This window comes from Mesoplodon bidens (assembly GCF_964165515.1).
Source record: "Mesoplodon bidens genome assembly, chromosome: 11".
NCBI classification, from domain to species: Eukaryota; Metazoa; Chordata; class Mammalia; order Artiodactyla; family Ziphiidae; genus Mesoplodon; species Mesoplodon bidens.
The window spans coordinates 4,117,320-4,142,535 of NC_138167.1; the positions used below are offsets into that span (position 1 = coordinate 4,117,320).

General features: G+C 44.8%; 1 protein-coding gene across 1 annotated transcript; it reads left to right on the plus strand.

Moving 5' to 3' along the window:
* Positions 1-1,158: 1,158 nt before the first annotated feature.
* GALNT8 (polypeptide N-acetylgalactosaminyltransferase 8) lies at positions 1,159-21,170 on the plus strand (the record flags this gene model as incomplete). Its single annotated transcript, XM_081249110.1, is given in 13 exon segments — positions 1,159-1,179; positions 1,503-1,659; positions 5,086-5,271; positions 6,227-6,419; positions 6,922-7,036; positions 11,352-11,537; positions 12,522-12,596; positions 12,600-12,659; positions 13,205-13,262; positions 13,265-13,299; positions 14,305-14,472; positions 21,017-21,148; positions 21,150-21,170. Coding segments are annotated over 13 exon segments (1,407 nt in total).
* Positions 21,171-25,216: the final 4,046 nt, after the last annotated feature.

Below are 25,216 nucleotides of genomic sequence, written 5' to 3' on the forward strand. Positions count from 1 at the left end.
AAGGTGTGTTGCCATTGTGTCTTGGGAGCTGGGTTTAGGCAAGGTGACCATGGTTTGGTTTTGTTTAAAATTTTTAAAAATTATTTTAAATTTTATTGGGCTATAGGTGATTTACAATGTGTTCGTTTCAGGTGTACAGCGAAGTGAATCAGTTATACATACACATAGATCCACTCTTTTTTTAGACTCTTTTCCCATATAGGTCATTACAGAGTATTGAGTCGAGTTCCCCGTGCTGTACGGTAGGAAGGTGACCATGCTTTAATGGTAAACCATGGTAAACGTCTGAAACACCATTTGAGCAGAGTGTGGTATTCCCCTGACTTGCTGCCAGCTGTACAACACGGCACACGGCTCTGTTGGCTTTTCTGTCTGGCCCAGGGCACCCCGTGGTCCAGCCAGCCTTCCCTCTTTACGTCTGATCCTCTCCCCAACAGCACACTCTTCAATAGAGGACGCACTTGAGGTTCAAAATGCAAAAGGCCACCGTCGTATCTGTCCATCTCTGAGTGCTAACTTAGCTGGTAAATTAAAGCGTGGACTTCCTGTTCATCGTTTGCCACAAAATTAGCACAATAACCAAGCTTTCAGTGGGTGGCTGTTTTGGATTTCACTTCAGGTCAACCAACCCTAAATGAGGTGGCCTTCTTCTCCATCCCTTCCCTTATCTCCTTCCTTCCAGGAGCTCCACGTTTTCTGTCTTTTTTTTTTTTTGCGGTACGCGGGCCTCTCACTGTTGTGGCCTCTCCCGCTGCGGAACACAGGCTCCGGACGCGCAGGCTCAGCGGCCATGGCTCACGGGCCCAGCCGCCCTGCGGCATGTGGGATCCTCCTGGACCGGGACATGAACCTGCATCCCCTGCATCGGCAGGCGGACTCTCAACCACTGCACCACCAGGGAAGCCCCCCATCCCATACACTTTTAAATGGGTGAATTTTATTGTATGTGAAATATATCTTGATGAGGATGTTAAAAAAAGAGAAGAGTAGGTCAGTGCCTAGCATACGGTAAAGCATTTAATACATATAAACTCTGACACTTAAAAAATGTGTTAAGCACACATCTCTGGACAGTTGGCCGCCTCTCTTTAGTGGTGAAGGAGAGGATTGTGTCAAAAATGACGGAAGGTCTGAGAACTTGGAGAAAGAGTGGTGGCAATGGCAGAAGGAGGCCCTCTGGCAAGGACGATAATTTGGGGACAGGGAAGAATAGGGATTCTTTGTGGGACGCGTTGAATGTTCAAGTGGAAGCGTCTACTGAAGGTTGATCAAAAAGAAATGCATTTTATCCCCATAACAGGAGAATTTTGGACAAACAAATACAAAATCTTCTTGCTACTGTGATAAGCAACTGAGAGTTCCCCTTCCTCATGAGTTTGGGGGTTGGTGAGTTGATTGATAGATTATAACATCATACGTAGAGAAGAGGGACTTTGAGAGTAATGTTTAAGTAATTAAAAAGAGTAATATGGTTATAAAAAATCTCTTAGAGGTGTCTTCAGAGGAGATATCCTTCACAACGCCCATCTCTCAGTGTCATTCTCATATTCATGGATGAAGCTCTCTCTGTTATACAAGGAGCCATCACCAGCATCATCAACTGGACACCCTCTCAATTGTTGAAGGAGATCATCTTAGTGGACGATTTTAGCTCAAATGGTGAGCAACTTGATCAAGGAATAGTAGTAAAAATGACCGTTTATGGACTGTGCTAGGCTGAAAGGGGTTTTAGAGTTTAGGACAAGAAGTTGGACTTCTCATGGAGGGAAAAGAAAGGGGTCATTTGTTGAGGGATCATTTTGTGCTGGGTACATTAATCTTCCCAAGTCAAGACAGAGGATCATCCTTTTGTTCACACAGAAGAGGAAACCAAGAGAGGTGACACAGTGTGATCCAATTGCGTGGCGAGTCTGCATTGAGTCAGGCCCAGGGCTGTGTGACTCCAAAGCCACCTGTGCCCGTCCTGTGCACCATGAGGGAGACCCAGGGGAGCGAAGTGGGTCCAAAGGAAGACCCCAGACACCAAGAAAGGATTTGGAATTGTTCCCTCGGAGGAAACCCCAATCTTCCTGGGTAATTAAGCCCGGAGAAAAGGGAGCTCTGGGTGCTAAGACTCTTTGGAGGTGGCAGGGTCTCTTGCTCCCGTCCTGCCCTTCTCCCCAGGCTGGTCCAGCCCACCAAGGACAACACGTGGTGAAGTGGGTGGTAGTACACTTGAGTCTTCACTTTATGGATTTCAGAGTCTTGGTTCCTCCCTTAAAAGCTTGATTCCTTGAGTAACTTAACTTCTCTGTGCTCGTTTCCTTACCTGCAAAGCATGAATGTAGAGAATAATCATGAGCTTATGGACTAGAGCGAGAATTAAAGAGATAATAATGGCAGCTAACATCACTTGTTCTAAATACCTTATGTATGTTAACTATTTGAATTTTGACAACAACCTATGAGGAAGGAACCACTTTTTTTTTGCCTATTTCACAGATGCAAAAAACTAAGGCATAGTCTGGTCAAGAAACTTGCTCAATGTCAAATGGCTGGTAAGTGTCAGAACTGAAATTTGACTGTAAACTTTAGAGTCCAGAGCCCTAGCTTTAGCCACTATGTTCACTGACATAATACATGGATTACGAATAGCACTGAGTGCATAGTAACCTCTCAGCAAGTGTTAGCTCTTCATTTTATTAAATTTGGGCATCAAATAAAAGAAACTAGAACTGAGTCACAAGCCAGAGATTTGGGCTAGCAATAAGGAAGACATTTCTAATAATAAGGGCTGTGAAGTGGCAGCCCATGTGAGGCAGAATTTGTTCCTTCTCTGGGTGATCTTTAAGTACCAGATGGATTATTGCAGTATCAAATTAAGGGCAGTTTGGCCAAAGGAGAAGAGACAGATGACCTCTTTAACCTTCCCTTTTGGATTTCCAGACACTGAAAATACCCCCTTTCTTGCTTTTAAATACCTTTCTCTTTTGTCCTTCCAATATAACTGCACAAAACATAGGTCCACTTCTTTAGCAAAATTCCACTGAAAACCAAAGAAAAGAGGATGGCAGATTTCATTCCATTTTGGGCATGGAGGCTGATACCAAGTTTCACACTTGGTTTTCAAGCAAGAAATAGGAGCTTGATTAGAAAGACCTCTGTGCTAGAGTCTGAAGAGATCCTGGCTCCACTCCCTGCTTCTGACATGATGTGAGGCAAACGGTTCATTTCTCTGGGACTCACCTTCGTCAGGGGGCCAATGCAAGTGCTGAGCTGGAAGATGTCTTTTTCTGTGGATAAAAAAACCCCAAAAGCAATGGTTCTATAATTCCACATTCCACGGAAATAGATGAGTTAATTCAAGACTCCTTCCTGTGGAGCAATGAAACTGAAAGATAGCAAGTTTACAAACACAGAGTGGACACACAAAGAGAAGCCAGAGAAGGTTCTCAGCTGCTCTGGACCCTATCATATAACATCCCACTTACTTGAGTCAGGAACCCATTCATAGAGATAATTTGTTTGGATAGGCACAGCAGAGGGAATTGTTGGTCATTCTTTGACGGGTGTCACTGGAGCAAGAATCACCTTCTCTCTCAGTAACCATGGAAATATCAGCCAGTTTGGGCCTGCACTGAATTATGTATTGTGTTAAAATCTTTTTTTTTGTTAAACTGAGGAAAATGTTTGGACGTCTCTACCATGCAGGCCACAAGAGAAACTTACTGTTCACGTGACTTTGGGGGGTGTCTCTCAGCTACCTCTTGCCTCCATTTCCTCATCTGTGACATGGGACAGATAATAGTGCTTCCTGATAGGACTGTTTTGGGGATTAAATCATACATGTAGAGTCCTCAGCCTAGGGCTTGCCCATAGTAAATGTTAGCTAGGGTTATCCTCCTTGTTTACTTCAGTATCATTGGTAGTAAGATTGAAATGCCACAAATCGATGTTAGAGATGTACCCCCTTCCTTTTTTCCCCCTAGATGTGAAGCCTCATTTGCATCAGGTCGAACATATCAAGTGTCAACAGATTTAATCCAAGTATTTCAAAAATGATATGAATGCATAGACAGGCTTTATAAAAGAGAGGAGAGAGAGAGAAGAAGAAACTGTAAACAATCTGGAAATAGCGAATCTTATTTGCATAATGTTGGGGATAAACTTATTAGCTAGAAGCTGGCAAGGAGATTCGTCTGGGTATTCTGTCCCAGTTGGTCCTTGAGTAGGTCAAGTAGGAATACCTAAAACAAGACAAAACAATTTCAGTTGTTTATGTACTCTCCAGAAAACCTTGAGAGTTTAGCTGTGGAGAAGAAGTTCCAGGTTGTCTCAGCAATGTCTGTCCATCAGCACCTCTACCTTAGTTAGGTCAGGTGTGTCCCATTCATTCTTTTTTTTTTAAAATGTATTTATTTTATTTATTTAGTTTTGGCTGCCTTGGGTCTTTGTTGCTGTGCACGGGCTTTCTCTAGTTGCGGCGAGCGGGGGCTACTCTTCGTTGTGGTTCATGGGCTTCTCATTGTGATGGCTTCCTTTGTTGCAGAAAGAGGGCTCTAGGCATGTGGGCTTCAGTAGTTGCAGCACGCAGGCCCTTGAGCACGTGGGCTTCAGTAGTTGCAGTGTGTGGGCTCAGTGGTTGCGGCTCATGGGCTCTAGAGCACAGGCTCAGTAGTTGTGGTGCAGGGGCTTAGTTGCGCCATGGCATGTGGGATCTTCCCGGACCAGGGCTCGAACTAATATCCCCTGCATTGGCAGGCAGATTCTTAACCACTGCACCGCCAAGGAAGTCCTGCATTCATTCTTGTAAGAATTTCTCAATACACTTAGAGCACATGTAACAGTGCCTGGCAAATAGCAGTATTATTATGCTAAGATAGTTTAACTTCAGTGGAAAAATTAGGATTGGGAACATTAATCCTGTGGATGGAAGGGAGAGGAGAAGCAGGGGTAGGGAAACACTATTTTCTCAGGCAAGGCTGTACAACTGTCCATCCTGTGCTGGAGGCAGTCCAACCACTACTCTACAATAGTATAAAATTTTTGCACTGCATTGATTATTGCATTTAGAATTTCTATAGGTGTGCATTTGGTTGGCATGAGAATTAAAGGCATACTTGGATGAGAAGATTAAGCTTTACAACCAGAAGTCTCCAGGACTACTGAAAATAATACGGCACACCGAGAGAAAAGGTCTTGCTGCTGCTCGCAACACCGGCAGAGAGGTGGCCACGGCTGACGTGCTTGCCATCTTGGATGCTCATGTTGAAGTGAACGTTGGATGGCAAGGCTCCAGGGGACTCCTTCTGGGAAAGGGAAGAGAGGAAATATTGTACATACGATGAGTATAAGACAGGATATTGTGGAAGTAGGGGAAGTCAACACCAGACCTCAAGCAAAAGGAAGCTCCAAAGACAGGATGCTTTTGGTTGGCTAGGAGAAGTAGTTTAGTGCTAGCAAAAAAGCAATGGACTTGGGGCTTCCCTGGTGGCACAGTGGTTGAGAGTCCGCCTGCCGATGCAGGGGACATGGGTTCATGCCCCGATCCGGGAAGATCCCACATGCTAGGCCTGTGAGCCATGGCCACTGAGCCTGCATGTCTGGAGCCTGTGCTCCACAACGGGAGAGGCCACAACAGTGAGAGGCCAGCGTACTGCAAAAACAAACAAACAAACAAAAAAACCCCAAAAGCAATGGACTTGGCATATGGACAACTGGATACCAACCCTGATTTTGCCAAATACTTTGTGACTTTCAGTGAGTCACTTCACCAAACTAGACATTTATGTAAAATGAAGAGATTATCCTTATCTGTAAAATGAAGAGATTATCTTCTGGTAATTCCTAAGGTTTTTCCCATGAAGTTACCTGATACAAAGAGAGCTGTGTTCTTTGGAGAATGTGGGGAATCAGATAGTAAAGAGACATTATTTTGGAAGCAGGAAGACCCAAGAGGTAATGTACATTCAGGCAGATACTGATGGTCCTGTTCACAATGGCTTGGGGGTGATATTTGGGTACTAATTTCAAATCTGTTCTTGACCTGGGTCAGCAGCTAGCCACCCCAGCTATCCCCCAAACTGCAGATTCTCTGGACTCTGGGGAGTTCTGCTCACCACCCAGGGCAGCCTGGATGAAGAAGGTGCTCGGTGTCAGGGCAAGGTGCTTGGAGCAGCTTTGTCTGCTTGCTTCTGCTGTTTATCCTCACATCCAGCCTGGGTTACACACTGTTCTTTTAGGGCAGAACCCATCTTGGCGCAGATTCAGGAAGACCGCACCGTGGTCGTGTCTCCTGTGTTTGACAACATTCTTTTTGACACCTTTAAACTGGATAAGTATGCATTAGCAGTTGACAGGTTTAATTGGGAACGATGGTGCCACTATGATTCACTGCCAAAGGCCTGGATTGATCTGCATGATGTCACCGCTCCTGTGAAGTAAGTCTTTGTGGGCTCAGGGAGCTTGATTAGCATGTGGGAAGTCAGGAATGGGCAGTCTGGGCTTTGTTTGTTTTTGGTGGTAGTCATGGGAGTGGGGTGGGAGGAGTTGGAGGAGATGGGGAGAAGGACAGGGGATAGAGCAAAAAGAAGCTGATCCCAGATGAGAAATCACAGATACTTTGGCTATTTAAGGAATTTCAAGCAAAATAAAGCAAAGAGTATAATGTTTTAGAAAATATCTTGGCCACTTCAAGCATTTATCAGGCTATGAAGCAGGGATACCAAGATGAAAAAGATGTCATTTCAATATAATTTGAGAAGGGAAGGCTCCATGCACTTAGTTCAGCCTAAGGGTTTGGGGAGAGCCTTCAGGATAAGAAGAAGCTTGGGTAGAGAGAATTTTGAAGGCTAAGCCATCACTGGGCTTCCTAGCCCTCACCGTCATCCTGACCCATTCCTCGTCGAGGGGTTAGTGACTCTCTTGCTGTGTGCTCTGCAGGAGTCCTTCCATCATGGGCATCCTGGCTTCCAACAGGCTCTTCTTGGGAGAGATTGGATCTCTGGATGGTGGGATGCTGACCTATAGAGGGGAGAACGTGGAACTTAGACTGAGGGTGGGTGCATTTCCATTCTCGTTATGGGACAAAGCAGAAGGGGAAATAATAGGAAGGTAGTAGGATCTGTGGAACCCTGGAACAAGGATGAATGCCATTGGCTCAAGAGGCAGGCAAATTCTCATGTTTCCCAGTCACTAGGGAGGGGCTGTGGAGCTTCTGGAGTGGAGCTTTCTGGTATAGGTCTGTATAATCTGGGTGATATGGGTGGAAAGATGGTGTCCCTATTTCCCTGAGGACTCCAGGCATTTTCCAAGCATCTCCTGAGATAAACCAACTTTGGAACAGACGGCTCTCTACAAGACCAGTCAAAGAGAAACTAGAATGGGGAGAGGGACCAGAGGATACAGATGTGTGGGCAGCCAACCTGCCCCTGTATGGACAGCCAAAGCAGCATACCTGCTACATCAGGCAGCTAGCATGGCTAGTGACATGTGGCTTACATTCAGTAAGTGGTTACTGACAATAAAAATTATAGTAAGTATGTCAGGGTTGCACTGTGAAAAATGCTGAACATGGGTTCTAATTCTGGCTCTGCTAACACCCTGTGGACTGAGCTTCTATAACATGGCTTTTTTCCCTTCCCCCAGATTAAAAATTCTGTGCTTGAGGCCAGGTGACCTCTGGTCCATTGTGGACTCTGGAGGAACAAGATAATTTCCTGTCTAAAGCTTAGTCAGGTCTTTCAGCTTGAGACTGATGACCCTACAGCCATATATCGTACCCAGTTAGCACCCAATGAGGACTCCACATTTGTATGTTAACAAATAAACTTTGAGTCCCCCTCTGGGTTCTACCTTAAGCCACAATCATTCCTTGGCAGAGAAAACTAATTTGTTTGCATAGCAGTATTGACCAGTTTTCCCATTTGTGAAATGAAGAGAAGCATCCTTGTTTCATCTTCCTCCTAAGGATGACGGTGCAGTTCAAACGTGGCAAGTAATTTAAAATGATTTATAAACATATTAATTAGAATCCTCGTTTGGTTTCTGTGACAGAGGCCGAAATAACAAAGGTTTGAACAAGGTAGATATTGATTTCCTATAACAGTTTGAACACGAGCAGTTCAGGACTGAGAGGGCAGCTCCAGGGTGATGGGAACCAAGCCTCTTCCATCACATGGCTCTGCTACCCTCAGCACCACATCCGTATTCTCATCAGTACGAAGAGAAAAGAGGGGAAAGAGAGAGCACGCTGTTTGTTTTTAAGGTCACTCCCCGAAAGTTGTATTTCTCCTACATCCCATTGGCCACGACAAGTCACACGGACATGCCTGTGTGCAAAAGAGTCTGGGAAATGTAGATTTCAGCTAGTTGGCTATGTGCCCAGTTATTTCTTCTATAACTATAAATGTAGGGGGCGGGGAGTAGACATTGGGGGTACAGTTAGTCTCTAGCACAAAAAACGTAAATGCAGAAATCATTATTTTATGCACGGTACTTAGCAAAGTCCTGAGGATGACCCAAGTTCCTTGTGGCTGGGTTTTCCTACCCACCAGAGCATCCCATGAATTTGCCTGGAACCTCAATTCTCCAACTTAGGACCCAAAACCCTTCTTATCATTTCTGAGTTCATCACGCTTTTCTCTGCTCTCCCTTCTGCATCTCATTTCATCTTCTGCAAGAAATGCTATTTCTTTTAATACTTTGTGATTCAGAAAAATAGATTTTGCTGGAAATAGAGGGAGTGTCAGGGAAGGGTCGTTCTTTTCCTTTCCTTGATAAAATGGTTTACCCGTATCCAGTTTCCTTTGTTTGTGTGTGTGGCCATTTGCCTTTTCAAACCTCTAAGCACTTGTTAGGATATATATTTCTCCTAACAGTAGTAGACCTTGGAGAACATCAGAGATGCACTGGGTGTTTTATTCTGACATCTAGAGGCCACGCAGTGATGGTGCACATGAATGCGTATAAATAGAGATGGAGAGTCAGTCTGATGCCCTCAGCACTGGTCCAGCACCCTGTGTATTACTGGCAGTGTACCAGAGCTTGACACTGTCTGAGATCAGAATCAGGCTCTGTCATTTCTTAGCTGGTAAATGTGGACACATTACTTTAATGGGGGTAATCATAACACTTACATGGTGAGGGTTAAATTCCTGAAACATCAGGATAGTTTGTGATACAAAGTAAGCCATTGTAACTATAAGCAGAAGCTTCATGTCTCTGTGTGTTTGAGAGCGAGAGAGAGACAGACAGACAGACAGAGAGAATGAGGAGGGGGCAATTGGCAAGTGGGAATAAATTGAGAGAGAAAAATCTGAAACCTATTGTTTCAGGATAAGAGTTAAAGTTGCTTCATCGATGACAATTCTGACTTTTATCTTTTCACTTGAATTTAAGGTTTCTTGTGCCCACTGTTCATTTTTCTCCCTGAAATGCCTGTGGATTGGAAAACTCTTTTAGGAAAATGGAAGGAAAGTTGTATTGGGATTTTTAAATGTTTATCTACAGAAAATAAAGTCTGAAAACAAGCTAGATGGAACCTCTCCATGAGGCTGGGAACCAATGGGGTGAAATGGAGGAGGAGGATGAAGCAAAGATGTGCTTCAAGTTTATCATCTTAGAAGATGGTGCCATTTAGTCCTCCTGGCAGCCCTTTTGTGGCTGAGCCCCTTGAGGCTCAGGGAGGGGGCAGGTTTCCCCCCCTCGCTGCCAGGTGTGCAGTGATGGATTTGATACAGGTCATTTTGATTTCAAAGCCTGGCTATTTTTCACTTTGCTATTCTGGATTGTAGAGATGGTGAGGGAGGGGAAGCTGTGGGTTCAGAAGTAGAGGAAGGGGTGAAAAAAAATTGAAAGTCAGATAAGGGGACTGACCATCCCCCCCCACCCCGGGTGTTAACTGAACCAGCAGGACCTGAGTTGCTCTGGGGGTCCCACAGACATGAGTGTGGTAGGTTGCTAACCACTGCTGGATGGGCTAATAGCTCCCAGAAAATGCAACTCACTTGGGCAACCATGAAGAGAACACACAGGAGCCATTGTATCGATATAATACCACTAGACAGTTCAGTCATCTACTGGCATAAAGAATACATTTTAAGCCACATATTAGAATGTGTGGGCTGCCAAGCATGTTTGTATCCATCAGGATGACAAATTTTATAATTAGATCATAAGAAGTCATGGGATCTCTTGGTCAAGAATTACTTGGATTAGTTACCAATTGCTGTGTAATAAAATCATCACAGGGCTTCCCTGGTGGTGCAGTGGTTGAGAGTCCGCCTGCCGATGCAGGGGACACGGGTTCGTGCCCCGGTCCAGGAAGATCCCACATGCTGCGGAGCGGCTGGGCCCGTGAGCCATGGCCGCTGAGCCTGCGCGTCCAGAGCCTGTGCTCTGCAACGGGAGAGGCCACAACAGTGAGAGGCCCGTGTACCGCAAAAAAAAAAAAAAAAAAAAAAAAAAAAAAAAATCATCACAAACTTAGTGGCTCAAAGCAATATCATCTCATGGTTCCTGTGGGTCGGGAGACCATGCCTGGCTCAGCCGGGTCTTCTGTAAGGCTGCAGTCAGGGCGTTGGCCAAGGCTGGGTTCTCATCTAGGGTTGGCTGGGGATAGGTCTGCTTCCAAGCTCGTGTGGTTGCTAACAGCAATCAGTTCCGTCAAGTCTTCCAGACTGAGGAAGCATTCAGCTTTTTCTGGCTCTCAGTGGGAGCCGCCCTCAGTGTCTTGCCATGTGACCTCTCCCTTCGGCGGCTTGATTCTTCAAAGCCAGCAAGACAGTGCATCTCCCAGCAAGATGGACACTACCTGCTTATGTAACGTAATGACACACATGTAGTCGTGCATATGCTGTCCTCTTTGTCATAGCCTATTGGTTAGAAGGAGGTTTCAAGCCCACCCTCAGGGGAGGGGATTAGGGAGACGTGAATGCCAGGAGTCAGGCCTCATGGGGGCCCCTGAGAGTCTGTCCACCACATTGCCTTACATCCAGCACCAGGGCAGAGAGCAGTCATGCGAAGCTAAGTCCAGCGAGACTGGCCCAGGCCATGGCGTACCTCAGGACTTCTGCATTTTCCCTGGGGATAAAGGAGCAGGGGCCCTCCTCTGGTTCCTTCAGGAGGACTTCCTGAAGGAGGTAGGACTTCCGGCGCTGTCTGAGCGACAGGAGAGAAGCAGTTTGGTAGACGTCTAAGGAAGATTGTTTTATATGAATAGTTTGGGGGTGCGTAGAGATGGGAGTAGGAGGACTGAATGTATACTCTTTAAAAAGTGGCTCCAGAGTGTGGTCTCTGAGTCCACAGGCTGTGCACTTTCTGGCCATGGGTCCAGCCTGCCCAGGCGATTTTGCTTTTTTCTTCTCTTGCAGGTGTGGCAATGCAGTGGGAGAGTCAAGGTCTTGCCCTGCTCTCGGGTTGCCCACCTGGAGAGACACCACAAGCCCTACTCCTTGGACCTGAGTATTCTCTTGAAGCATAACGCCACGAGAGTGGCTGAAATCTGGATGGGTGAGTACAAAGACATGGTCTACATGACCTGGAACATACCTCTCCAGGTTCGTCCTGGACTTGAACAGAAGCAGAGATGGATGAAGGAGGAAGAGGTGGTGGTCAAGGCGGGAAATGGGAAGGGATAAAGCAGAAGTGCCATCCCAGCCCTAAAGAATTAAAGTCAAGTCCCGGTAGGGTGAGGATAATGACATTAGCATTTATGTCCCAGGACTAAGTTCCAGGCACTCATGACTCGTCACAACGTACCTCTTGTGTAAGGCTTATTTTTATTATTTTAAGTTTTCAGATGAAGAAACTGAAGCACAGAGTGGAAAGGAAGTTGCTTAAGGTAATAAGGTCGTAAGAGCAGAGATAGGATTCAAACCAAGGAAACTTCTAGATTCCATGTCCTTCATCCGTCATCTATACTGGGGGATTCCTTGTGGGGCAGGGTTGGGCATGGATCCACTGTCTAAAGGGGACATAAACATGGTGGGTGGGGTGTGGGATGGTGGGAGCAGGCACCGGAATCCTGTTGGATGCGCGTGAACGAAGATGACCTTCTTGGCTAAGGCCACATCATTAGCCCTAGTCCCCGAGGTCGGCATGACATGCCGTCTCTGTTCCCGAGCTGTGGCTCTGGGCTGGAGCATTCTTCCACTTTCATTGGCCACAGATACCACTTCTAGAAAATCTCCTTTAACCTCCAAATCTTGCTGCCAGAATATTCCTTTTGGAAGCCTTTTCCGGACATCATGAGGAGTACTTTGTGCCTGGTTGATGTGAATATTATCTCAAACAGGAGCAGTCTGTATCAGCTTGCTAATGATGAGACGTAAACCCCGCTATGCAGGCCTTGCAAGTGCCTTTGAAACTAGCAGATATTCCTAGGGGTCAAGCTTCTTCCACATTCCCTGGAAAACTATAAATGATTAAGGATATCTTACAGGGAAGCAAGGAAACACTCAATTCCCTCGTGCATTATCCCTACCCTTTGGTGGAGTCAAGGGTGTTGCAAGGTGCAGACATGTTCCGTGTTTTATTTGCAGAACTCTGGAATTGATTTTGGAGACGTTTCTTCCAGAATGGCACTCCAGAAGAAACTGAAATGCACAACTTTTGACTAGTATCTGAAAAATGTTTATCCAGTCCTGAAGCCAATCCACAGCACTGCGGGCTACGGAAGAGTAGGTTTCATGAAATTGCTTTCAGATTTTAAATGTTTGGATATAAAAGACCATGAGACCTGAATCATCGCATGACTGCCTGGACAAGGGTTTCCAAAACCCATCCTCCCCGATTCCCTACCTACCCCCAACTCCTTCCTCAACTTTTTGCCCTTGAACCCTCTCAGTTTCCCTTCCTCTCTTGCTCCCCAGTCCCCATCTATTCCTTCTCTCCGCCTCTGGTTACTTACTTTGCAAACTACAGCCCTTGCTCTGACCCTCACAGTTTCTCAGCCAGTCAGGGCGTGTGGCCTCACCCACCTGACTGCAGGTGTAGGAGCCCCTTCTTTATATATGCTCTGATGCTCTGAGGGTGTGTGTGTTCCCAGGAAGTGGACATCACAGCAGAGCCTCACTTCAGCTTAGAAAGTAGCTGCCAGGATCCCAAATTCCCACACCCCTTGGCGTCCTTAGAGTACTGGGCAAAATGCAGGGCCTGGGGAGGCTTGGGGACCCTCCTTCTCTGCCTCTTTCCAACAGTGTTGTCTTGTGTTTTGCTCCTTCAGATGAAAAACCCATTGGATGAAAGTGTCTGCCTGGACCAGGGAGCTATTCCAGGCAACAGCTGCTCATGTATTATTGCCATCAGTACAGTTCCCAGGTATCTTCCATGCCCCGGCAGGGTGTGTCTGTTGTGGCTCACCCCCTGGTAGCCTTTGCCAGATTTGGGCTTGGTGTTAGATGATGGGGAAGCAGGTGCTGAGCATCCCTGGTAATGGGTAAGGATGAAGCCTGAACCCGTGCTTGTAACCAAGCACTTCCAAGTTCATGTGAGCAGTCATTGCGTTTCAGATACAGGGAGGATAGAAAGAAAGGCTGTGCTCTGGCACGTTCATTTTCCGTGGTCATATCTTCATCGGAAAAAAACCTCCAATCTCTTCCTTTTCCCCTCCTCCCACCGCCCCTCCTATCCGCCCACTTCCCCCTTGTATGCCCTGGAAGGTGGACAGGTGATGCTACCTGTGGTTCCTTCCATAGAGAAGGAAACAGAGGGCTAGAGAAGAGAGAGGCTGAATGGAAGTCTCTCCATGGGGTAGGAGAGGACTGGCACCGCGTGGAGGGTGCACCCAGGGGACTTTTTCCGCCTATCACATTACTTTGCATGTTGCCCTCACAGGAACTTTTTGAGGTCTGCAGGACAGATTGAATTTCCATTTGAGAAAAGAAAACAATGGAGACACAGAAACAACCTATTTGTCCAAGCTCACTGAGCAAGGCAGTGAGAGACTGAGAATTTGAAAGGTTTCCTGACAACAAGCCCTTAGCTGGGACTTATAATGACAGCTTCTGAAGTTCAGTTGTGTTGTGTTTTTGTTTTCAAAGATAAGCTCCCTCATCTATGCAGGAATTGACTCTATTGGAGCCTTTGTATGGAAGGAAGCAGGTCAGTGTCCCTCCCTCATTCCTGGTCTTCTTTCTAGAATCAGCTGGGGATGAGGGGTGGTCAGAGAAGGGTGCAGAGGTGACTCTTTGTTACCCACGAAAGTTCAGTGGTCCCCCCGTGGTGACTGGGTGTCTAGGGAACCAAGAGCAGTCTTTATGCCCTCTGTAATATCAAGGGCATCCCCACTGAGTCTCCATGGCAAATCCCCTTGTCCTCTTGCAGAATGTCTACTGCCACCCAACTGGGGAAGTCTATGTGGGACCACTGATTGCTGAGACAGACATTGATGACTGCTGTCTGACACACCCTGGCAAAGAGGAGAAAACTACTTTAGAGCCATGTTCCAAGGCAGTCAAAAATAGACTGCACATACACTGGGATTTTAAACCGGTGAGTCAAGTGTTGTTTTTTTTTTTAAAGATGGATATATTAAAATATAGTCTGAGAGGTTCAGATTTGATCTAGTAGTGTTTTAGAAAGATTAATTTTGTAGCAGTGTATAGGGAAAAGACTAGAACATTTTCTAGTCTGGGCATGAAATACTGAGTCTGTTGACTAAGGCGGGGTGGCCAAGGGGAAAAGATATTGGAATGTGGTGTAACTTAAGAGTTTGCCTTCAAATCCTAGTTCAGTCACTTTTAGCTATTTTCTTATCCTCTCTGAGACTCAGTTTCTTCATCTCTAAAGTGGAGATGATAGTTTCTACTTTACGAGCCTGTGCAGATGATTAAATGGGATAATATATGTAAAGTGTTTAGCATGGTGCCCGGCACATAGAAAGCGTTCAATACTATTAGCTGTGTGATTAGCCTTATTCTTAATGATAATCAGAGAGTCTGGAGCACTAGGATGTAATTCGACAGGCAATGATGTAAAAGCCCTGTTAACATCATCATCAATTGACTAAGAACAGGGTGGAGGGAATCCAGCAGAAGTCACATGACAGTGGCATGAGGGACATGGCTGACCATGTCTACATGTGAATTAACTATGTGTCGGAGCTGCATTCCTAAGCCACGTTGGCAGGAATGGGATGTCCTGAGGGAGAGAGGGGGATAATGCTTTGTTTGTGAACGTATCTCTGAGCACCTTGGTGCTGTGTTACCTTAGGTTCACATTGTAAGAGACATGGACAGTCTAACAGGAATTGCTCACTTAAAGCTAATAACCCCTTGAGGAATGCTATGGACTGTCTCCAGGAAAACATATATAGGCACCTATGTGAACAATTGTGCTAATGTTTTGTTGAAGTTTTTTTTTTTTTGGTCTAAGTTCATTAGAGATAACAGCCTGCAGGTTTTTTTGTTTTTGTTTTGATACTGTCTTTGTTTTTAGTATCAGGTTGATACTTGTCTCATAAAGGGCATTGGGAAGTGTTCCTTCTTTCTGTTGATAAAATTAGTCATGTTGACAAATATTACAGAAGAGACAAATTTCTGGAAGAGACATTGTCTGGAAGAGATTTTCTGGAAGAGATTGTCTTTAATTGGTGTTATTCCATCTTTAAATTTTTGCCAGAATTCTTTAGGGAAACCATATGGACCTGGATTTTTTTTTCAGAACCTTTTACATTATGAGTTGAATTTTTAAAAAATGATATAGGGCTATTCAGATTATTTTGTCTTGATTGAGTTTGGTGGTTTATGGTTTCTGAGGAACTGTTCCACTTCTTCAAATTTATGAGTATAAAGTTATTTGTAGTATTTGATTTATTTACTTATTTTTATTTAGATATAATGGACATATAACATTATATTAATTTCAGGTGCACAGCATAATAACATGATTTATATGTATATTGCAAAATAAGCACCACAGTAAGTCTAGTTAATGTTCATCATCACACACAGTTACAAGTTTTTTTCTTGTGATGAGAACTTTAAAGGGGTTTTTCAATTTAATAAATTCCCTTAAACATTACAGACTGTATTTATAAATTTAATACATTAAATTTTCTTTTTTTAAGAACTTCAGTGATCTTGACTTTAAACTGAATGATTTAAGTTCTGTTAAATGTTTCAAAAGTGTTTTCAATCCAGTAAAATTTTAACATACAATCACAGATTTATTTAATTACACGTTATAAAATTGGTATCAAAAGGTTAATCTGTAAGACAGTTTTTCTTAAACATAGTAAGTACTTAATATAGTAAATGTACACAGAATCTTTAGCAATTATTATGTGTTTGATTCCTTTCACATCTCAACTTTATCTTAAATCTCCAGATAGTACTTATGCTAAAGAAACAATGATGACATCCCAAACATTTTGAAGGCTGTGTTTCCAAGAGAATTTTGGAAGATCACTTACTTTCTTAGTGGGTTGAAGTTGCTGATAGAATAGAGATCTTGGCTGGTGTGAGATCTGGATCTGCGGGACATGCAGGGGAATCCAGCCCACCACTCTGGTGTCCAGGCTGGGTCCCTTGGTATGATCACTATGTCAAGAATTCCAAAAGTTAAAGAGGGAGACACTGATGTCGCTCATGGTGCATTGCCTGATTTCAAGTCAGGTTTAAGTCCCTTCATTCCATCTAATCTCTCCATACCCACCTTATCTCTTAGGACCACAGCTCTTTCAGATGTGAAAATGATGTTTGATGGAATCTTGGGTCCCTTTTGTGCTCTACTTTCTTTGTAGACACAAATCGCACATTCATTCTACTAAAAAGTTACCAAAGAAGTTTCCCAGAACTGAGAGGGAGGGAAGGCTCGATAATTCCTTTGTTGTCTTCCAATTCCATGATTAATGTTTTGAGTCAACCAGAAGAGGTTCTGACCTCTGAAAACCACAGGAGAGATGGTGCCAGTGATGAGAAGGGGCTCGTTTGGAGAGAGAAGGTCAGTTTGAGGTATCTGGACTTTCACACGAGGAGCATGGAGGGGAGAGGAGAGACGAAGCTGATGTCATGGAGAATTTGAGTGACAGTCATCGTTCAGAAGTCTTTTGGGTAGAGTGACAGCAGAGGATCTCTGGGGGAGGTCGTGAGAAGGAGGCAGCCACTCGTAGTCGGGTCTGAGCAGTGACCAGGAAGAGATCCCTGAGGGAGGGCCCTCATGCGTGCTGGAGTGCACAGCTCCAGAAAGGTCCGACACTAACCAGAACCCCCATATTGATTAGGCCCCCTTTTAAGGTGCTAATTCCCTTTTTTTTGGTTTTGTTTTTGCGGTACGCGGGCCTCTCACTGTTGTGGCCTCTCCCGCTGCGGAGCACAGGCTCCGGACGCGCAGGCTCAGCGGCCATGGCTCACGGGCCCAGCCGCTCCGCGGCATGTGGGATCTTCCCGGACCGGGGCACGAGCCCATGTCCCCTGCATCGGCAGGCGGACTCTCAACCACTGCGCCACCAGGGAAGCCCTCCCTTTTTTAAAAAAATTAATTTATTTATTTTGGCTGTGTTGGGTCTTCATTTCTGTGCGAGGGCTTTCTCTAGTTGCGGCCAGCGGGGGCCACTCTTCATCGCGGTGCGCGGGCCTCTCACTATCGCAGCCTCTCCCATTGCGGAGCACAGGCTCTGGACCCGCAGGCTCAGCGGCCCTGGCTCATGGGCCCAGTTGCTCCGCGGCATGTGGGATCTTCCCAGACCAGGGCTCGAACCCATGTCCCCTGCATTGGCAGGCAGATTCTCAACCACTGTGCCACCAGGGAAGCCCGCGGATTCTCTTTTAAGACAATATTTTAATTGAAGGAATAATATAGAATGTAGATCAAGATTAATATAGAAAATATGTTAATAGTTATAGCAAAATATTAGGAAAGATTAAATGTCCAACAGTAGGGGAAAGTTTTGTTCACCCCTTGAACTGAATATTATATAGTCATTCAAATTATATTCTCAAAAAGTGTGTTTTCTAAAAAGTGAATGACACTGGAAAATGCACATGATATAATGTTAAATTTCAAAAACAGGGTATAAAAGTCATATAGACAATGTTATCTTAAGCTAACAAAACGAGGACATATTCTTTTTGTACAAGTGAAAAAGAATCAAAAAATCTTTTTAAAAGGGGCAGGCCATACCTCTTAAATAAAAACCAAACCAAAAATGTATAAGATCCAGATGAACACATGTAAGAGAAACCAGAGGGGAAGAGTCTGAAAACATATAGGAATATTGCCAAAGTACATGTCACATGGAAGTGGAGAGAAAATAGGAAAAAAAAAAAAAGACCATTGATTTCATCTGCAAGGTCACAATAAATTGTTATTGCCAATATTTATTGAGTACATATTATGTACCAGACATTGGGTTAAACATTACCTAATTTAGTCCTTACTCAAATCTTATGAGAAGTATTACCATTAACTCTACTTTACCTATGAAGTAACTAAAACACAGAGAAGTCGAATAATATTCCAAGGTCACATAGCGTAGTAAATATCCAGGGTTCAAACACAGAATCTTATCCACTGTTTTTGCCTCACTGCTTGGGAAGTTTGATTCTGAAAGGGAGAAAAACACAGAATGCTGGTTGAAAAAGATGATAGAGTTAAGGAACTGTTTTTCCCCTCGAATATTGGGACATTTGGATATATTTAAAGTCATAGAAAAGGAATCTGCCAAGAGGGAGAAATAAGAGAAGGATGTTAGACAGGAAGGGTGTTTGTTTCTCTGGCATCGAAGATGGCTGGGCTCCAAGCACAGGGGGCTGATCGTAGAGCCAGAGGCAGGGCCGCTCCTTTGAGATGACCCCTGAGCAGTACCCCGAGATTGCTCATGGCATTTGGGAGGGGCTAGATTGGCTGGAAGCAAGGTCTTCTTGACAAAGGGAAAAATAAAGGCATTTAGTGAAAGTGAGGGACAGGGGCTAGGGCAGCAGGAAAAAGCGTGCTAAGGAGGCTTGGAAGAGCAGCCCTACGGAGCGAGCCAAGCTCTGAGGCCAGACTGTTCTAAGCACCTTTTAGGGGCCAGGCCTGCTCGGTCGGTGGACCTTCTCCAGGAGCTCTCTGTGGTCTGGGAACGGGGCCCAGAGAAAGGAACGGTGGGAGTGATGCAGGCAGTTCAAGAATAGGAGGGCATAATTCCAGAAGAGTCATGTACCACAGTGTTCATTGCCGCTCTATTTACAATAGCCAGGACATGGAAACAACCTAAGTGTCCGTCGACAGATGAATGGATAAAGAAGATGTGGCACATATATACAGTGGAATATTACTCAGTCATAAAAAGAAACGAAACTGAGTTATTTGTAGTGAGGTGGATGGACCTAGAGTCTGTCATACAGAGTGAAGTCAGTCAGAAAGAGAAAAACAAATACCGTATGCTAACACATATATATGGAACTAAAAAAAAAAAAAAGGTTCTGAAGCACCTAGGGGCAGGACAGGAATAAAGATGGACGTAGAGAATGGACCTGAGGACACGGGGAGGGGGAAGGGGAAGCTGGGACGAAGTGAGAGAGTGGCATGGACATATATACACTACCAAATGTAAAACAGCTAGCTAGTGGGAAGCAGCCGCATAGCACAGGGACATCAGCTCGGTGCTTTGTGACCACCTAGAGGGGCGGGATAGGGAGGGTGGGAGGGAGGGAGACGCAAGAGGGAGGGGATATGGGGATAAATGTATACATATAGCTGATTCACTTTGTTATAAAGCAGAAACTATCACACTATTGTAGAGCAATTATACTCCAATAAGGATGTTAAAAAAAATAGAAAAGAATAGGAGGGCAGCCCTGAATGACCGATGCTGGATGGATGCACCCAGGGAGGTAGGAGGTGGTAGCCAGAGGGAGTCCAAGGTGGCCAGGGACGGGGGCAGGTGAGATTGGGGGAGCAGGGTTGGTGGGGGCCGTTGGCGATTGGAAGAGATGAGAGGACGGGAGGCGGGGTCAGAGAGGGAGCAGAGATTTGGATGTAGAGCTGAAGCCCTGCTTGGTGTTAAGCAAACACGAGGTGGGGACAGGTCATCGAGGTGGAGCAGTGAGATCCGGGCTTCTCACCAGACGTCCACATGGATGCTGTGAGCTCTGAGGGTAAAGGGGACCACTTCACCCAGATACTAAGGTAGATTCCTGCAAAGGGGTGGAGAGGGGCATGGGGAGGGAAGAGTTAGGAGAACAGAACAGGTCAGATGGCATGACCGTCAGTGTCAAGGTGAGCAGGAGCAAAGAGGTCGGGGGCGTTGGAGGTGGCACAAGGGAGCACAGAGAAGGATGCCCTCCCTCCCCTGTTCCCCATTAGGATGGGGAGAGATGGAGATGAACTAATATCCATGGCACATCTTCCACGTCAGGCACAGAGCTCAATAAATATTAACCCCAACGTTAACCCCGATATCAACTCTAGACCCATTTTAGAGATGAGGAACTTGAGACTTAGCATAGGTAATTTGCCCACATCTCTCTCTTCACAGTGGAGCAGAGATCCAACCCAGACTCTTTGGCTTTAACGCCCTTACTGTTTCCAGCAGTAAACCTTGGTGAAGCTCCCACAACAGGGGAGGCAGGAACTGCCTCCCTCCCCAGAGAAAACAGGTGGAGAAAATAGGCTGAGAATCCTGAACAGAGCTTCCACTCCAGTCCCATCACCGGAGTCCCTTGCTGAGGAGGCGGTGGAGTGGGGGAGAGTTCTGATGGATGTCACGGGCTCAGGGATGAAGACGTAGAAAGGAGGTCAAGTGGAGAAGGGCCACGGCTCTTCAAGCTGCATCCTGTCTCGCCAGCCATGCTGACCTGATGCTTCCAGCTCAGGAGATACGGATGAGAACATAGGAACCCAGCACAGCATTTTTACTCCCGGGTCTGGGGTTAGTTTGCGGTGGGACTAGGAGAGAAAGCACCGGGTGATCTAACTCAGCACTTGGCTTCGTTTCTCCACTGGATGACTCGCAGAGGATTGAGGGAGCCCTTGGGCTTTTCTCTGAGCACAGCAGGGAGATGATGCTCTACCAGGGTGCTTCAATACCTTCACTTCTTCTCCTTCCATCCAGGGAAGAGCCGTCCTAAACAGAACCACCAAACGATGTCTGGAGACAAAGAGGGACACTTCAGGTGGCTACATGTTTGCTCTCCAGACCTGCATCACACAAGTGTGGACGCTCCAGTACACTGTTGGAAACTGGGGGTCAAACCAATGCCCAGTGATCCTCAGAGAGCCTGGGTTCTTGTCACAGGAATGGGCTCTGTTCCCAATGCTGCTCAAAGTGGAGGAGAGGGAGAGAAAGAAGGGGTGTGTGTGTGTGTGTGTGTGTGTGTGTGTGTGTGTGTGTTTACTGTGACTTCAGCCAGGACTGTCCTGAAAGGTGCAGCAAATCGACGCATAATCTTTAAAAAAATGCCTCCATCCATCCCCTCACAGCAGCTTTCTTTGGATTACCCCATCTCTCCCATAACAGAGACTCCAGGGGCTGAGGATAGGAGAGAACACACCTAACGAACCAATTCCACTCTGCCTAGTACATGAGAATGGTGGAAAAATCCAAGTCCTTCCAAGTCTTTCTCTAAAGAGCTTATAACATTTAATAGGCTTGATTGCCTGTTTCCTTCTACCATCCCTGAAAATTATGGAGAAAATGAGGCTTGAAACAGAGAGGCATCACTCGTTGGGAAACAAAGAAGGGATTGTAGGTAAGTACTAAAGACCAGGGGTCCTTACAGCTGCCCACTGGACAAATCCTTTCTTGTAAGTGGTGAGTTAGGAGGATCTGTCTAGGGGTGCCAGCTTTGGCAAGGTCTTAGGGGCTGGTGGGAGTGAGCATCATGGTGGGAGGGGAAGTAGGATGACCCTGTGTGTGCTGTGTTGTTGGGTTCACCTTTCAAGTATGTCCTTTCTCCAGAGGGTCACCTTTTCCTCTTAGTTTCATGTCAGGTTTACTTGGGTATGATTCTGGGAATTACCAGGCTTCCTTTAAGCATTAGGCAGACAAGACACTGATAATTTAGTGCAGAATTAAATCAGCTAAGAGTTTTTCAGATAAGAAATGTACAAGTCATAAACATACAGTTTGATAAAATTTTCACAGTGACCACGCTCATATCAAGGACTAAAACGTTACCACAATTTAAGATTTTATGGAGCAAAAATTAAGGAAGAGGATACATGTTAAGCAAATGTAGAACTTCTAGCCTCTGCCCAGCATGTTGAAGGGAAAATGCAATTCATAGCCAAGTTTTAATAAAAGCATGTGCCCCACAGAAAAATGGGCAAAAGACACAATATTCTTAAGCAAAAGAAAAAATGTTTAACCTCATTCATAGAGTAATGCAAATTTAAACGGTACTGAGATCATTTTTCACTTAACTTGGTGAAAATTAAAAAATATGAGGGGGCTTCCCTGGTGGCGCAGTGGTTGAGAGTCCGCCTGCCGATGCAGGGGATACGGGTTCGTACCCCGGTCCGGGAGGATCCCACATGCCGCGGAGCGGCTGGGCCCGTGAGCCATGGCCGCTGAGCCTGCGCGTCCAGAGCCTGTGCTCCACAACGGAAGAGGCCACAACAGTGAGAGGCCCGTGTACCGCAAAAAAAAAAAAATATGATGGCACATTCTGGTTGGCAGGGCTGTGGGAAACAGGCAATCTCATACTTTGATGGTAGGGATGCAAACTGGTACAGTCCTTTTGGGAGGGATATTTGACAATATCTAATAATACTATATGTGCATTTTCTATTTGTGCCGGTAATTCCACCTCAGGTATTTACAGCTCCAAAAACAAGAAAATACTTACGTACAAAATAATTCTTTGCAGTATTGATTGTAATTGTAAAATGTGGGAAACAAACCATATGCTCAAACATCAGAGAGTGGTCCACCCAATGCGGTGCAGCTATAAAAAAGAATGAGGACCATTTTTTGAATGGATATGGAGTGATTTCCAGTGTGAAAGAAGAAAAACAGTCTAGAGTATGGGTTTTTTAGGTAAGAAATGAGGGGGAAAGATACATGTAACTGTTCCTTTCTGGTTAATCTGCATGATAAACCAGAAACTAATGAGATTGGTTACAAATGAGTGGTGGTAGTTGGAAATAGGGTGGAAAGGATTGGGCATAGGAACAGGATAGAAGGAGTGTGGCAGGGGAGTGACACTTTTCAAACTACAATTATAATTGTAGCCTTTTAGAACCACGTCATATTTCATATGCTCAAAACACACACACGGTAAAACCAATAAGGTTAGAGGAAACCCCAAATGGAGTACAACTAAAAACAAGTGAACTTAACTATATTTTGATATTTTAACTGAATGCACATACCCTCTGAGAACACTTAGCATCTAGCATCCAGATCTTGGTTTCTTAACATTTTCCAGTAAAAGGAATTAGGGCTCCCTGGAGAAATAGCTGATTTTAGGGCTTGGGGACTGGGACATTTTCCCGTGTTGGGAAATAAGGAACTTCTCAAAGAGTGATGGGAACAAGTCACAGACTACAGCAGCCAGGTTCCAGGGGCTCCCACTGGCCAAATCTAAGACAACTTGAGCATTAAACTAAACAATGATTTTATTATATAGACTATAAGCCATAGAATAAAACAAGAATCCATGAGTCCATACCGATGAGTGATTGGATAAATGGATGGATAGATAGATGGACGAATAAATGAATGAATGGGGAAAAAGGTAAAGCTCTTTTTGATAGTAGAAAGCCAACTAATAAATGTAGGAGAAATTATGGAATTAGAAATTTATTTGGCAACCCCCATAATTAAAATTGTTTCAGGCAAGAATTATCGATGGATGTTAAAACTAGTGGGTGATGAGAAACAGGATACATACATAGTATCAAAGTAACTACCCAAAAGATATTCATTAACTACAAAGGGAAAATAATAATTTCATGGTGGAGAAACCGGGCATACACCATCTTAACAAGATAATTAGTGTTAACATCATCAGTTACAGCAAAAATGGATATCATGTGCCTCCTGATATGATGCTCCCAGAAGAATACATCATTTCTGTGGTATTCCTGCCCACAGTACAGAACCTGAATCTATAATCTTGAGGAAATATCAGTTAAACCCAAACTGAGGGACATTCTTCAAAATAAATGGTCTTTATGCTTCACAAGCGTCAGTCATAAAAAAAGATGGACTGAGGAACTGCCCCCGAGTAAAGGAGATTAAAGAGACAGGACAGGTGTCCTGATTTACTTCTCGTGTTTGCACTGCTGTTTCTCTTGAATTCTGGCACTTTTTTCAAGAGAGATGCGCCTGAGACTGTGGTCATGTATCCTGGGCCTGGTGGTCCCTTTTCTCCAGGCCCCAAGCATCATCCATACCAGGCTCAAACATCCCAATGCTCTTTAGAACAAGCACCTTCCTCATTTGTGCAAAACCTAACAGATAAAGGACTGAGGGCTGAGTCATAACAAATTGAGATTCTAGAAGTTCTAAATTTAATCTCTTATAGAGTCTTTTTATTTTCCTTGTAATCCATTTTTACAATAGGAAATGTGCTTTTAGCTAATTTCCTAATTTTAAGGAAACTTGGAAAGTCCTTTTATAGAGGTTAAGTGAAATAGAGTTAGGCTAGTAATGTCCTGGGGAAAATTATCACTAAGCTTGGTGAATAAATCAACTTCTCATGACTTTAAGTTGTTATAATTTTAACAAACAGTTTTTTTTTTCCTGCAAACATTTTGATAGCATAGTTTCAAGGAACAAACCTGTCTCAAGATTTCAAGTCCACTGTCCATGGAACTATAAAAATCAAATCTCTCAATATTACCAGAAAGGTGTTTGGCCTTCTTAACAAAAAGCCCTAGGCAGAAACTCAACTTTATGACAACAAGATAAGAAATAGGTGTAGTTTTCCCTTTAATTGATGTAAGAGGTTGCCTCAATATTCCCAATATTTTCCTTCTTTCTCTGAGAAGTCATTACCATAAGGGCAGGACTTGTCTTTTCCAAGTACCTTGTCAATGTTCTTCATTCTTTAAAGGTTCTTCATTAACTACTAAATGAGGCTGGTGGTTTCTGTTTCCAATATAGTTTCTAGCCAAGGCTAAATTGCAGAAGATGGGCTTATGTTTTCCTGGTTTCGCAGGTGCTTTGTCCTGAGGCTGGCTGTAACCCCCAAGTCCCAGCTTCTCCCCCCAACCCCCACCAAGCTCTCTACTTCCTCTCCAGGGGCCCTGCTGATGGGCCTTCCCCACCAGGCTTGCAGCTCATCTTGACTCGTGTTTCCATGTG